This window comes from Pristiophorus japonicus, chromosome 19 (genome assembly GCF_044704955.1).
Source record: "Pristiophorus japonicus isolate sPriJap1 chromosome 19, sPriJap1.hap1, whole genome shotgun sequence".
In the NCBI taxonomy this organism is placed as follows: Eukaryota; Metazoa; Chordata; class Chondrichthyes; family Pristiophoridae; genus Pristiophorus; species Pristiophorus japonicus.
In genome coordinates this window covers 67,293,646-67,308,892 of record NC_091995.1, presented here as the reverse complement: position 1 = coordinate 67,308,892, position 15,247 = coordinate 67,293,646, and the positions used below count along the sequence as shown (strand labels likewise).

Here is a 15,247-nt window from a genome sequence, read left to right as displayed (position 1 = left end):
GAAAGCATCATAGGAATTAGGAGTGGTCTGGTTAAAGAGCACCAGTGAGGAGGAACAAGTGGTGGTGACAGCAGCCAAACAGCAATGAGCTTGGGCGTGGGAGGCAGACCAGAAATGCAGCTGGTGCGGGACCCAGAGATTCGTACCATACAAAGGCTGCATTCATTAATCAGCAGAAGCCTTTCATGCAGTTCTTTGAAATCTTCACAGCCCTTTACATGGAATGTTGGAGTGCATACAGATGTCCCAACACAACATACCAATAATACTTACACAACACCAAGTGAACATATAAGATTCAAAAATTATGTAAACGTTTATGTAAGTATATCTTTCAGACTAATTTGAAAGAAATAGCCCTGTAGTGAAAGTCTCTCTGTGAAATGAACAGTTAGTATAATCTTGTCATGTATGTAGATTCTGTTTGTAGCCACCAGATGGCGTCATTGTTGGAGGTCACACACACATGGTGCTGCTCAGGTATAAAAGGCCAGCCATTTTGACAGTCAGGCACTTTGGGCCTAAATAAAGCAGAGCCAAGGTTGTACCTTGCTTAGTTAAACAGTACTCAGTTTGAACCTTTATTGCATACATAACATTTGGCGATGAGAATACAAGAACCTTTGTTTGCAAAATGAGCACGATTGGATTTTTAGTGATTCGTGGAGGGAGAGGATTGGGCAGACTTTATGAGCCGTTTCAACCAGTACTGCGTGGCCAACAAAATGAAGGGGGTCGACGATGCAGATCGGTGCCGGGCCGTATTCCTCACTGTGTGTGGTTCAAAGATCTATGGTGTGATAAAGAATCTACTCATGCCGAGTGATCCAATAGAGAAAACGTAAGAGGAGTTGTGTACATTGGTACGGGAGCACCTCAAGACAGATGACGGCATCATCATCTCGAGATACAAGTTTTATACACACGTTCGAGGGCCAGAGAGCAGCAGAATTCGTTGCCGACCTGAGACTTCTAGCGGAACCGTGCAAGTTCGGGACGGTGTTGGCAGACATGCTGCGGGACTTCTTTGCTATCGGTATCAACCACGAGGTGATCCTGCGCAAACATCTGGCGGTGCAGGAGTTGGATTTAAAGAGGGCCATCCAGATCGCTCAATCATGTATGACGGGAGTCTAAAGCAAATAGTGGTGAAGAACCGAACCTCGGCAATTGATTCAGTGTTCGGCAGAGCGGCACAGAGCAAGGCCTATCCGGCTGCGTACGCGAAACCTGTGGCTGCCCAAAGTCTGCCAGCGGGCATGTATCCGACTTCTCCGTGTTCCGTTGTGGGGGAAATCATCGGCAGTGTCCGCAGATGAGCGAGCTGCGACACACCCCCACGTGGAAGATGAGTGTCAGACTAGCGCGGATCCGGATACGCAATCTGAGATGCCAGAAGAGGAAGTGTATGGACTTTACTCCTTCATAACCAAGAGTAAAGCAGTTTTGATTAATGTGAAGTTTAACGGGAAACCCGTATCAATGGAACTGGACAGGGAGGCGAGTCAATCGACCATGAACGAGAGGGCATTTAATAAGCTGTGGGATACTAAGACTGTGAGGCCCAGGCTGAGCCCTGTTAACGCCAAGCTGCGCACGTACACCAAAGAACTGATAAAGGTGATTGGCAGTGCACAAATTAATGTGTCATATAAAGGTGCGGTTCACGAGTTACCGATGTGGATTGTTCCAGGCAATGGCCCAACGCTGCTCGGCAGGAGCTGGATGGAGAAAATCAGATGCGAATGGAACAACATAAAGGCGTTGTCATCGGAGGAAGATACATGTGCCCAAGTATTGAGCAAGTTCCCCTCGCTGTTCGAACCGGGTATCGGCAACTTCACGGGAGCCAAGGTGCAGATCCACATGGACTCAGATGCAAGATCCGTCCATCATAAAGCTCGGGCAGTGCCGTATATGATGAGGAAGAAGGTCGAAATTGAACTGGACAGACTCCAGCGTGAAGGGATCGTATCACCGGTCAAATTTAATGAATGGGTCAGCCCCACTGTTCCTGTGCTGAAAAGTGATGACAGAGCCAGAATCTGTGGAAACTACAAGGCTACGATCAACAGGGTTTCGAAACAAAATCAGTACCCGTTACTGAAGGCTGATGACTTGTTTGCGACGCTAGCCGGAGAAACTGGACTTGGCGTCGGCCTATGACACAGGAGTTGGTCGAGACGTCGAAGAGACTTACGTGCATTAACACGCACGAAGGACTGTTTATTTACCACAGATGCTCTTTCGGAATTCGCTCGGCTGCAGCAATATTCCAGAGGAATATAGGAAGTCTACTGAAGTCTGTTCCCAGAACTGTCGTGTTCCAAGATGACATCCTGATCACCGGTTGTGACTCCAAGGAACATCTGAACAACCTGGAACAAACTGCGTTTGGATAGAGTGGGACTCAGACTGAAATGCTCGAAGTGTATCTTCATGGCACCGGAGGTCAAATTCCTCGGGAGGAAAATCGCCGCTGATGGCATCAGACCTACTGACGTGAAAACCAAGGCCGTCAAGAATGCACCCAAGCAGCAGAATGTGACAGAGCTGCATTCATTCCTGGGTCTGCTCAACTACTTTGGTAACTTCCTACCTAAATTGAGCACCTTATTAGAACCACTCCACATTCTATTGAGAAAAGGCAACAACTGGGTGTGGGGCGCATCGCAAGACAGAGCTTTCGAGAAAGCCTCCAATCTGCTTTGCTCGAACAAGCTGCTGGTAGATTATGACCCATGTAAACATTTAGTTTTGGCCTGTGACGCATCGTCGTATGGAATTGGTTGCGTACTCCATCAAGCCAATGAGTCGGGGAAACTTCAACCTGTCGCGTATGCATCCAAAAGTTTGTCTAAAGCAGAAAGAGCCTACAGCATGGTAGAAAAAGCTTTAGCGTGTGTGTACGATGTTAAAAAGATGCATTAATACCTGTTTAGTCTGAGGTTCGAATTAGAGACTGATCACAAGCCGCTCATTTCATAGTTTTCCGAGAGCAAAGGTATCAATACCAACGCTTCATCCCGCATCCAAAGGTGGGCGCTGACATTATCTGCCTATGATTATGTCATTCGCCACTGACCTGGCACAGAGAATTGTACCAATGCTTTGAACCGGTTGCCTTTGCATACAAGGAGGTGGAAACGCCACAAACGGTGGATCTAATGTTAATCATGGATGCTTTTGAGAGTGAAGCTATCCCTGTCACGACTCAACAAGTTAAGACCTGGACCAGCCAGGATCCGATTTTATCGGTGGTAAAGGATCAAAGGGGATTGTTCTGCCATACCTAAGCAAATGTGCGAGGAGGCCAAACCGTACGTTTGTCGCAAGGACGAACTGTCTATTCAAGCAGATTGCATATTGTGGGGCAACTGTGTTGAAATGCCCAAGAAAGGGAGAGAGAAGTTCATGCGTGAGTTACACAGCACACATCCTGGTATAGTGATGATGAAGGCCATCGCCAGGTCCCATGTATGGTGGCCAGGAATTGATTCTGAGCTGAAAGCATGCGTGCATCAGTGCAACACTTGCATGCAGGGGGATGGGAACCAATGCAGGGAGATAGAGGGAAACAAAAAGGAGGCAAAAGCAAAAGACAGAAAGGAGATGAGGAAAAGTGGAGGGCAGAGAAACCCAAGGCAAAGAACAAAAAGGACCATTGTACAGCAAAATTCTAAAAGGACAGAGGGTGTTAAAAAAACAAGCCTAAAGGCTTTGTGTCTTAATGCAAGGAGTATCCGCAATAAGGTGGATGAATTAACTGTGCAAATAGATGTTAACAAATATGATGTGATTGGGATTACGGAGACGTGGCTCCAGGATGATCAGGGCTGGGAACTCAACATCCAGGGGTATTCAACATTCAGGAAGGATAGAATAACAGGAAAAGGAGGTGGGGTAGCATTGCTGGTTAAGGAGGAAATTAAGGCAATAGTTAGGAAGGACATTAGCTTGGATGATGTGGAATCTATATGGGTAGAGCTACAGAACACCAAAGGGCAAAAAACGTTAGTGGGAGTTGTGTACAGACCTCCAAACAGTAGTAGTGATGTTCGGGAGGGCATCAAACAGGAAATTAGGGGTGCATGCAATAAAGGTGCAGCAGTTATAATGGGTGACTTTAATATGCACATAGATTGGGCTAACCAAACTGGAAGCAATACGGTGGAGGAGGATTTCCTGGAGTGCATAAGGGATGGTTTTTTAGACCAATATGTCGAGGAACCAACTAGGGAGGAGGCCATCTTAGACTGGGTGTTATGTAATGAGAGAGGATTAATTAGCAATCTCGTTGTGCGAGGCCCCTTGGGGAAGAGTGACCATAATATGGTGGAATTCTGCATTAGGATGGAGAATGAAACAGTTAATTCAAAGACCATGGTCCAGAACTTAAAGAAGGCTAACTTTGAAGGTATGAGGCGTGAATTGGCTGGGATGGATTGGCGAATGATACTTAAGGGGTTGACTGTGGATGGGCAATGGCAGACATTTAGAGACCGCATGGATGAACTACAACAATTGTACATTCCTGTCTGGCATAAAAATAAAAAAGGGAAGGTGGCTCAACCGTGGCTATCAAGGGAAATCAGGGATAGTATTAAAGCCAAGGAAGTGGCATACAAATTGGCCAGAAATAGCAGCGAACCTGGGGACTGGGAGAAATTTAGAACTCAGCAGAGGTGGACAAAGAGTTTGATTAGGGCAGGGAAAATGGAGTACGAGAAGAAGCTTGCAGGGAACATTAAGACGGATTGCAAAACTTTCTATAGATATGTAAAGAGAAAAAGGTTAGTAAAGACAAACATAGGTCCCCTGCAGTCAGAATCAGGGGAAGTCATAACGGGGAACAAAGAAATGGCGGACCAATTGAACAAGTACTTTGGTTCGGTATTCACGAAGGAGGACACAAACAACCTTCCGGTTATAAAAGGGGTCGGGGGGTCTAGTAAGGAGGAGGAACTGAGGGAAATCCTTATTAGCCGGGAAATTGTGTTGGGGAAATTGATGGGATTGAAGGCCGATAAATCCCCAGGGCCTGATGGACTGCATCCCAGAGTACTTAAGGAGGTGGCCTTGGAAATAGTGGATGCATTGACAGTCATTTTCCAACATTCCATTGACTCTGGATCAGTTCCTATGGAGTGGAGGGTAGCCAATGTAACCCCACTTTTTAAAAAAGGAGGGAGAGAGAAAACAGGGAATTATAGACCGGTCAGCCTGACATCGGTAGTGGGTAAAATGATGGAATCAATTATTAAGGATGTCATAGCAGTGCATTTGGAAAGAGGTGACATGATAGGTCCAAGTCAGCATGGATTTGTGAAAGGGAAAGCATGCTTGACAAATCTTCTGGAATTTTTTGAGGATGTTTCCAGTAGAGTGGACAAGGGAGAACCAGTTGATGTGGTATATTTGGACTTTCAGAAGGCGTTCGACAAGATCCCACACAAGAGATTGATGTGCAAAGTTAGAGCACATGGGATTGGGGGTAGTGTGCTGACATGGATTGAGAACTGGTTGTCAGACAGGAAGCAAAGAGTAGGAGTAAATGGGTACTTTTCAGAATGGCAGGCAGTGACTAATGGGGTACCGCAAGGTTCTGTGCTGGGGCCCCAGCTGTTTACACTGTACATTAATGATTTAGATGAGGGGATTAAATGTAGTATCTCCAAATTTGCGGATGACACTAAGTTGGGTGGCAGTGTGAGCTGCGAGGAGGATGCTGTGAAGCTGCAGAGCGACTTGGATAGGTTAGGTGAGTGGGCAAATGAATGGCAGATGAAGTATAATGTGGATAAATGTGAGGTTATCCACTTTGGTGGTAAAAACAGAGAGACAGACTATTATCTGAATGGTGACAGATTAGGAAAAGGGGAGGTGCAAAGAGACCTGGGTGTCGTGGTACATCAGTCATTGAAGGTTGGCATGCAGGTGCAGCAGGCGGTTAAGAAAGCAAATGGCATGTTGGCCTTCATAGCGAGGGGATTTGAGTACAGGGGCAGGGAGGTGTTGCTACAGTTGTACAGGGCATTGGTGAGGCCACACCTGGAGTATTGTGTACAGTTTTGGTCTCCTAACCTGAGGAAGGACATTCTTGCTATTGAGGGAGTGCAGCGAAGGTTCACCAGACTGATTCCCGGGATGGCGGGACTGACCTATCAAGAAAGACTGGATCAACTGGGCTTGTATTCACTGGAGTTCAGAAGAATGAGAGGGGATCTCATAGAAACATTTAAAATTCTGACGGGGTTAGACAGGTTAGATGCAGGAAGAATGTTCCCAATGTTGGGGAAGTCCAGAACCAGAGGTCACAGTCTAAGGATAAGGGGTAAGCCATTTAGGACCAAGATGCGGAGGAACTTCTTCACCCAGAGAGTGGTGAACCTGTGGAATTCTCTACCACAGAAAGTTGTTGAGGCCAATTCACTAAATATATTCAAAAAGGAGTTAGATGAGGTCCTTACTACTAGGGGAATCAAGGGGTTTGGCGAGAAAGCAGGAATGGGGTACTGAAGTTGAATGTTCAGCCATGATCTCATTGAATGGCGGTGCAGGCTAGAAGGGCCGAATGGCCTATTCCTGCACCTATTTTCTATGTTTCTATGTTTCTATGCAGCTCTACAAAGCACCAGAGGAATCGCTGCTGAGTCTGTGGTCGTGGCCATCCAAACCTTGGTCCAGGATCCATGTAGATTTTGCAGGTCCCTTCCAGGGCAAGATGTTTTTAGTGGTGGTGGACGCTTATTTGAAGTGGATAGAATGCATAATCATGTCATCCAGCCCGTCCACGGCAACCATAGAGAATCTCAATGTCATGTTCGCGACACTTGGTCTGCCTGACATAGTGGTGAGCGACAATGGATCGTGCTTCACCAGTCAGGAGTTTCAGGAGTGTGTGAAACTTAATGGCATAAAACATGTAAGGTCAGTACCGTTCAAGCCTGCGTCCAACGGGCAAGCTGAACGTACAATACAAATTATCAAGCAAAGTATGAGGAGAGTAACCCAAGGGTCACTGCAGACCTGCTTGTCCTGCATACTGCTGAGTTACAGGACAAGACCCCACACACTTACAGGGGTCTCGCCTGCTGAACTCATGATGAAAAGAGGTCTTAAGACCAAGCTATCTCTGATACACCCAGATTTAAATAATCATGTTGAATACAGAAGACAAAGTCAACAAGGGTACCACGATCGTGCAACTGTGTCACGCGAGATTTCTGTTAATGATCCTGTATATGTGTTGAACTATGGTCAGGGTCCTAAATGGATCACTGCTACGGTCATGGTCAAGGAGGGCAACAGAGTATTCGTTATTAAGCTCAAGAATGGGCAAACTTGCAGGAAACACATGGATCAGACAAAGCTGAGGCACACAGACAAGCCAGAACAGTTGGACGACCAACCAACCTACCAGCAGTCTTCAGAGGACTCGAGGGTCATCAGTGAACCCAGAATTTCCAACACGGACCTGTTCAATAAAAATGGACTTGCAATTCCTGACATGCCCTCAGCCACCCCCAACAAGTCAGTCATCCAACCATCAGCCACAACAGACCCCGCACACTCATCTAAGGCTGGAATCAAACTGAGACGGTCAACCCGGGAGCGTAAAGCACCGGACCGTCACAACCTGTGAAAGACTGTGATAAGATCTCAGAGTGGGGTATTGTCATGTATGTACATCCTGTTCGTAGCCACCAGATGGCGTAATTGTTGGAGGCCACTGAGCAGCACGCATGTGGCGCTGCTCAGGTATAAAAGGCCAGCCATTTTGAGAGTCAGGCACTTTGGGCCTAAATAAAGCAGAGCCAATGCAGAGCTTTGTTAAACAGTACTCAGTTTGAATCTTTATTGCATACAAAACAAATCTGCAGATGAAAATTGAAATTGCAGCAATTCCAACAAAATGCTACATTTATATACTACATTGGTAAAACATCCCAAGGCACAGTTGGAGCTCAGACCCAAATAAGAGTAGGAGGGAGGAGATGGGGAGGGACAGACTGTGTGTACACAGGATCTGAGACAATAACAACAAAAGAAGCCATGAAATGGAAAAAGCTAACAAAAGAAAGGATACAAGGTATTCTCTGTATCAATAAATATCACCTTTCCTCCACAGTATCCACTGGGTCCAGGAAGTTGAGCAGTTACTACAATGAAAGAAAATTAAATACGACTTCTCAGAGAGATAAATCAATTAGTACAATGCTGGTCCAAGGCACCTAGATCACTAAACTTTCATCAGACTGCCTCAATTCAGTGCTCCTTATCACAGGTTCACCTGAATTGAACATTCTAGACCAAATCAGAACTGCTACATTTATATTCTGCAACTCAGAGAGCCACTACTGTAATACTCTCCTCTAGATGGTTCTATATTGGGAAAGCAGTGACAGGATCGGACCAAGTCAGCATGGATTTATGAAGGGGAAATCATGCTTGACAAATCTTCTGGAATTTTTTGAGGATGTAACTAGCAGAGTGCACAAGGGAGAACCAGTGGATGTGGTGTATTTGGACTTTCAAAAGTCTTTTGTCAAGGCCCTGCACAAAAGATTGGTGTACAAAATCAAAGCACATGGTATTGGGGGTAATGTACTGAAGTGGATAGAGAACTGGTTGGCAGACAGGAAGCAGAGAGTCGGGATAAACGGGTCCTTTTCAGAATGGCAGGCAGTGACTAGTGGAGTGCCGCAGGGCTCAGTGCTGGGACCCCAGCTCTTTACAATATACATTAACGATTTAGATGAAGGAATTGAGTGTAATATCTCCAAGTTCGCAGATGACACTAAACTGGGTAGTGGTGTGAGCTGTGAGGAGGACACGAGGAGGCTGCAGGGTGACTTGGACAGGTTAGGTGAGTGGGCAAATGTATGGCAGATGCAGTATAATGTGGATAAATGTGAGGTTATCCATTTTGGGGATAAAAACACGAAAGGCAGAATATTATCTGAATGGCGGCAGATTAGGAAAAGGGGAGGTGCAACGAGACCTGGGTGTCATGGTTCATCAGTCATTGAAAGTTGGCATGCAGGTACAGCAGGCGGTGAAGAAGGCAAATGGTTTGTTGGCCTTCATAGCTAGGGGATTTGAGTATAGGAGCAGGGAGGTCTTACTGCAGTTGTACAGGGCCTCAGTGAGGCCTCACCTGGAATATTGTGTTTAGTTTTGGTCTCCTAATCTGAGGAAGGACGTTCTTGCTATTGAGGGAGTGCAGCGAAGGTTCACCAGACTGATTCCCGGGATGGCTGGACTGTCATATGAGGAGAGACTGGATCAACTGGGCCTTTATTCATTGGAGTTTAGAAGGATGAGAGGGGATCTCAAAGAAACGTGTAAAATTCTGACTGGACTGGACAGGTTAGATGCAGGAAGAATGTTCCCGATGTTGGAGAAGTCCAGAACCAGGGGACATAGTCTTAGGTTAAGGGGTAGGCCATTTAGGACTGAGATGAGGAGAAACTTTTTCACTCAGAGAGTTGTTAACCTGTGGAATTCCCTGCCGCAGAGAGTTGTTGATGCCAGTTCATTGGATATATTCAAGAGGGAGTTAGATATGGCCCTTACGGCTAAAGGGATCAAGGGGTATGGAGAGAAAGCAGGAAAGGGGTACTGAGGGAATGATCAGCCGTGATCTTATTGAATGGTGGTGCAGGCTCAAAGGGCCGAATGGCCTACTCCTGAACCTATTTCCTATGTTTCTATATGGTGTAAGTACGTCTAATAAACCAATCTGTCCCTGGGATAGGGTACAATGCTCAGTTCTCCCAGCAGCTTGACTGATGATTATTTCATTATTACTGAAAGAATTTGCCTTCTAAATTACTGTCGACTCTTGGGGCCCGAATTTGATGAAGGCCCCCACCCGCCCAAGTGCCCAAAGGACCGCCGATGGCCGGCGAGGTCCCTGATGGTGTTTTGGACGGGGTTTTCATCACCAAGGTCCCTCGAAGGTCGGTGGGCAGCAAATCTGTGCTGTACACCGCCAAACTGGGTGGCAGCCGGCGGGAGCTCTCATTCTCGGCGGCAAAGGTGCTTGCCGTCCAAGTGCCGCTGAGGATGGAGTCGGGCCCACAGAGGGTTGAAGAACTAAAAATAAAAAGCATTAAAAAAAAAACATCTGATGGGGACCCCCAGGTAAGTACCTGTAAAGAAATAATTTAAGTAAACTTCAGTAATATTTTTTACAGCATCTTCACACTTACCGTTGAGGACAGAGCTGCCTGCACTCAGCCGTCGTCCTGCCGCCAACTCCCGCCCGCATGAATATGGCATCTCGGCGGGCGAGAGTGTACTTACATGCATCGGCCATCCGCTGATATTGGCCGGCACTTCCCGGCGGCTGTCCCCTCCCTCCCGCTCCAGGCCACGACACAAGTAGCACTGGTCGGTTCGAGCAGAGGAATGTCGGCGGTAGTGGGCAGTAAGGCCATCAATTTCGGCCCCTTAATGTTCTATAACTCACTCAACGTTATTTTACATAGGATATATGGCACAGGAACAGGCCATTCGGCCCAACCAGTCCATGCCAGCGTTTATGCTCCACTCGAGCCTCCTCCCGTTTTTCCTCATCTAACTCTATCAGCATAACCCTCTATTCCCTTCTCCCTCATATCCTTGTCTACCCTCCCCTTAAATGCATCTGTACTATTCACTTCAACCACTACCTGTGGTGGTGAGTTCCGTATTCTCATCAGTCTCTGGGTAAAAAAGTTTCTTCTAAATTCCCTGTTGGATTTCTTGGTGACTCTTTTTATAATGGCCTCTGGTTACGCTCTTCCCCATAAATGGAAACATTTTCTCTATATCCACTCTAGCGAAACCTTTCATACTTTTAAAGACCTCTAATCGGTCACCCCTGGGCCACCTTTTTTCAAGAGAAAAGAGAACCAGCCTGATCCTTTCCTGATATTGTATACCCTTGCATTTCTAGTATCATCCTTGTAAATCTTCTCTGCATCCTCTCCAGTACCTCTATATCCTTTTTATAATATGGCAACCAGAACTCTACGCAGTACTCTAAGTGTGGTCTAACCAAGGCTGATACATGTTTAACATAACTTCTCTACTTTTCAATTCTATCCTTCTAGAAATAAATCCTAGTGCTTGGTTTGCTTTTTTATGGCCTTGCTAACTTGTGTCGCAACTTTTAGCGATTTGTGTATTTGTATTCCAAGATCCCTTTGTTCCTCTACCCCTCCCAAGTAATAAGTGGCCTCCCCATTCTTCCTACCAAAATGTAATACCTCACATTTATCTGTGTTGGACTTCATTTGCCAATTATATGGCAATTCTGCAAATTTATTAATGTCCTCCTGTAATTTGTTGCAGTCCTCCTCAGTATTATTTTTTTACATGGTGAGAGATTGGGGAATATTCGTGTTCAGAGGGACCTGGGTCTCCTTGTACACCAATCACTGAAAGTTAACATGCAAGTACAGCAAGCAATTAAGAAAGCAATTGGTATCATTGCTTTAATTACAAGAGGCTATGAGTATAAGTGTAAAGATGTCTTACTGCAATTATATAGGGCCCAGGTGAGGAATATTGTGCATAGTTTTGGTCTCCTTACCCAAAGAAGGATATACTTGCCATAGAGGGAGTGCAACGAAGGTCCACCAGACTGATTCCTGGGATAGGGGGATTGTCCTATGAGGAGAGATTGAGTCGACTAGGCCAATAGTCTCTAGAGTTTAGAAGAATGAGAGGTGATCTCGTTGAAACATACAAAATTCTTACAGGGCTTGGCAGGGTAGATGCAGCGAAGATGTTTCTTCTGGCTGGTGAGTCTCGAATCAGGGGTCACAGACTCAGAATGGAGGGTCGGTCATTTAAGACTGAGATGAGGAGAAACTTCTTCACTCAGAGGGTGGGGAATCTTTGGAAATCTCTACCCTAGAGAGCTGTTGAGGCTCAGTCTTTGAGTGTATTCAAGACAGAGATTGATAGGTTTTTGGCTATTAAGGAAATCAAGGGTTTTGGGAATAGTGCATGTAAATGGAGTTGAGCTGGAAGATCGGCCATAACCTTATTGAATGGCGGAGCAGGCTCGAGGAGCCAAATGACCGACTCCTGCTCCTAATTCTTATGGTCTTATGTATTGACTATCCCCCCCCCACCCCAAATTTGGTGTCATCCGCAAATTTAGAAATTGTGTTTTTGATTCCAAAGTCTAAATCGTTAATGTTAATTGTGAACAGCAGTGGTCCCATCACTGATCCTTGTAGAACACAACTATCCATCTTTTGCCACTATGAATCGCTACCCTTTACTCCTACTCTCTGCTTTCTGACTTGAAGCCAGCTTGCTATCCATTTTGCTGGACTTTTAAGTCCATAATTTGCACTGTTTTGTTTAAATTACAAGAAAGACACAGATGCTCTAATTCCACACCCTGCATTTATATCAGCATATTTTAAAGTGCTGGCACAAGGACTTTAATGCTTTGTGTATGGGAACTTACCACAGAAAGTGTGCGACAGCTGTGTCTTTCCAGTTCGAAATTCTGCAAATAAAAAACAGAAATTAACTACTAAAGATAAAAGAAAAACCTTGCATTTCCACAGTGTCTTCCATATCCTGAAGATCTCAAAGTGCTTTAAAGCCAGCGAATTACTTTTGATGTTTAGTCACTATTGTTTTGTAGGCTAATACAGCAGCCGAATTGCACACAGCAAGATCCCACCTGCCGATGGATGACTGCTTAATCTGTTTTTGGTAATGTTGAATGAGAGATAAATATTGGTCAGAACATAAGGAGAACTCCAATATTCTTCTTCAAAAAGTGCCATGGGATATTTTAAGTTCACCGGGACAGGCAGAATGACAGCATGTTAAACAATGGGTTTTGCTTCCCAAGCAGACTGCTTTAGGACTGTTCCTGGTTATTACTCAGGGTCAAAGCCTGAAAAGATTGCCTTCTAAAATGCATAGGGGCTTATTAATAATCTTAGACTGATCTGAGAATGGGACATCAATAGTTGAAGCATATATTGCAGTGGAGCCCACAAGGGTACTTATTATACATCGCTGAAGAACTGAGAATTGCTTATCTATTTAGATACGTGTTGGAGCTGTATAGCACAAAGGAAATCCATTTGCACCCATGCTTTTTTGCCTGTAGGCCAGGATTACTGAATGGCCGCATAAGGTGACTGAATGAAAAGAGACTGGAGCAGGTTCAGGATCCAGTGGTCAATTAGGCATGCAAATTAGAGCTTAATGTTCAAAACAAGTGAGGTTTATTCACCCATGCCAGTTGTGTCTTTAAGTGCAGAGATGAATAAAACAGTAACAGGGATTACTTTCCAGCATATAGATTCTCATTTTTGCTCCTTCGACTGAACCATTTATCGTCTTTTATCCATCCAGAATAGGGGTCGTCCCTGATTGATCTGAATTGCCTTTGAAGATTTTGTAAGGCTATACCTCCTTGCCTTGGTCATGCTGGCATTTTATACAATTTTCAAAGTTGTACCCCTATAGCGGATACAGAGCTCTCAAAAGTGGATGGCTCACATATTCTCACTCTCTTACTCTGTTACAGAGACAGAATATCTAACTCTTAACTCTGGAGGACAACCAGCTCCGAGCTCCGACCTCAATATACCACAAACGTAGCCAGCATTCCCCCACTCCCGGTCGCCGGGGATAATCCAGGCTGTCAATTTGGCCAGTTGCCTGGCGGGAACCGGAAGAAAAAAATGATAATGAGGTCCTCCTATTAAATGGGGCAGGATTTATGCGTCCATGGCCTAGTCAGGTTTCTCCGCCGTTTTCGGTCGCCCCGCTAACACCAGGGTCATTTTGTGTGTTGTACTCACCACCAAATGCCTCTGTGATTGCCATGCTTTCAATTCCTCCACCCAGCAGTTTACTGCAAAGCAACAAAATATATGTTAATGCTGCACAGAATATTTCATTGATTTTCTAACCTTACTTGCAGAAAGTATAGGAAGCAAATCATGCGAGATATGTTGACATAAGTATAATGCAGTTGCGCCAGCCATCTATTGTTTTCAACATACAGATATCTTTCTCTACTTTATGTGATCACAAATCAAAGCAAATCCATTTGCACCCATGGGTTTTTTCCCTTAGGCCAGGATTACCGAATGGCCGCATAAGATGACTGAATGAAAAGAGACTGGAGCAGGTTCAGGATCCAGTGGCCAATTAAATATGCAAATCAGAGCTTAATGTTCAAAACAAGTGAGGTTTATTCACCCAATTGTGCAGAGATGAACAAAACAGCAACAGGGATTACTTTCCAGCATATAGATTCTCATTCTTTGGTCCTTCGTCTTTTCAAATCAGATTTATGAAATCTAACATAAAATATTTTAAAGTAATTTATTTTTGAATCATTTCCTTGTCCATATTGCCATTTCTGCTGTCTACCCTCATCACTATATGTACATGAGCAGAACTACTATCAATCCGTGTTGTGACCTTTTTTATGACCATTATCAATGTCACGCATATGAGGCGGGAGAAGCACAGCCATTTGCAAAGTGGGATACCTTCGTCGGCAAAGTGTTCCCAGATGCTGCCGTTTTCTTCCCAGATACAGATAGATCTGGGAGGTGAATGTCCAGCATGGTCTATATAAGTCGCAAACAATTACCATGAACACTTAGAGATATGCAACATTTAAAAAAATATATTTTTCTGAGGTGTGCCAAGAACACTGCAAAGAACACAATACAGCCCAGTAGTTACAGCAGGTCACCACTTGTGAGTGAATAAAACAGAGTTCGGAGTTGGGCACCAAGTGTATTCAATCTCTGCCCACTACTTTTTAGAACAAATATAGACACAATTTCTGCAGTAAATAGAAGAGATAGTTCCTCCAGTAAATGTAATCCCTGCAGTGAATGGAATAGAGACAGTTCCTCCAGTGAATGGAATAGAGACAGTTCCTGCAGTCAATAGAACAGAGACAGTTCCTGCAGTGAATACAATAGAGACAGTTCCTGCAGTGAATGGAATAGAGACAGTTCCTGCAGTGAATACAATAGAGACAGTTCCTGCAGTGAATGGAATAGAGACAGTTCCTGCAGTGAATGGAATAGAGACAGTTCCTGCAGTGAATGAAATAGAGATAGTTCCTGCAGTGAATGGTATACAGATAGTTCCTGCAGTGAATACAACAGACACAGTTCCTGCAGTGAATACAATAGAGACAGTTCATGCAGTGAATACAATAGAGACAGTTCCTGCAGTGAATAGAATT

At 44.9% G+C, this 15,247-nt stretch overlaps 1 protein-coding gene across 3 annotated transcripts in view; it reads right to left on the bottom strand.

Moving 5' to 3' along the window:
• The window catches only part of dmc1 (DNA meiotic recombinase 1), a 402,159-nt gene that overhangs the window by 131,817 nt on the left and 255,095 nt on the right, over positions 1 to 15,247 (bottom strand). For 2 of the 3 annotated variants that reach the window (XM_070861548.1, XM_070861547.1), the window contains exons 6-8: positions 13,836 to 13,888; positions 12,476 to 12,517; positions 8,090 to 8,162 (exon numbers count right to left, since the gene is read on the bottom strand). In XM_070861548.1, coding sequence (XP_070717649.1) covers positions 8,090 to 8,162; positions 12,476 to 12,517; positions 13,836 to 13,888 — 168 coding nt within the window. The remainder of the gene's footprint in view (positions 1 to 8,089; positions 8,163 to 12,475; positions 12,518 to 13,835; positions 13,889 to 15,247) is intronic. The other variant, XM_070861549.1, reaches the window with a different exon arrangement.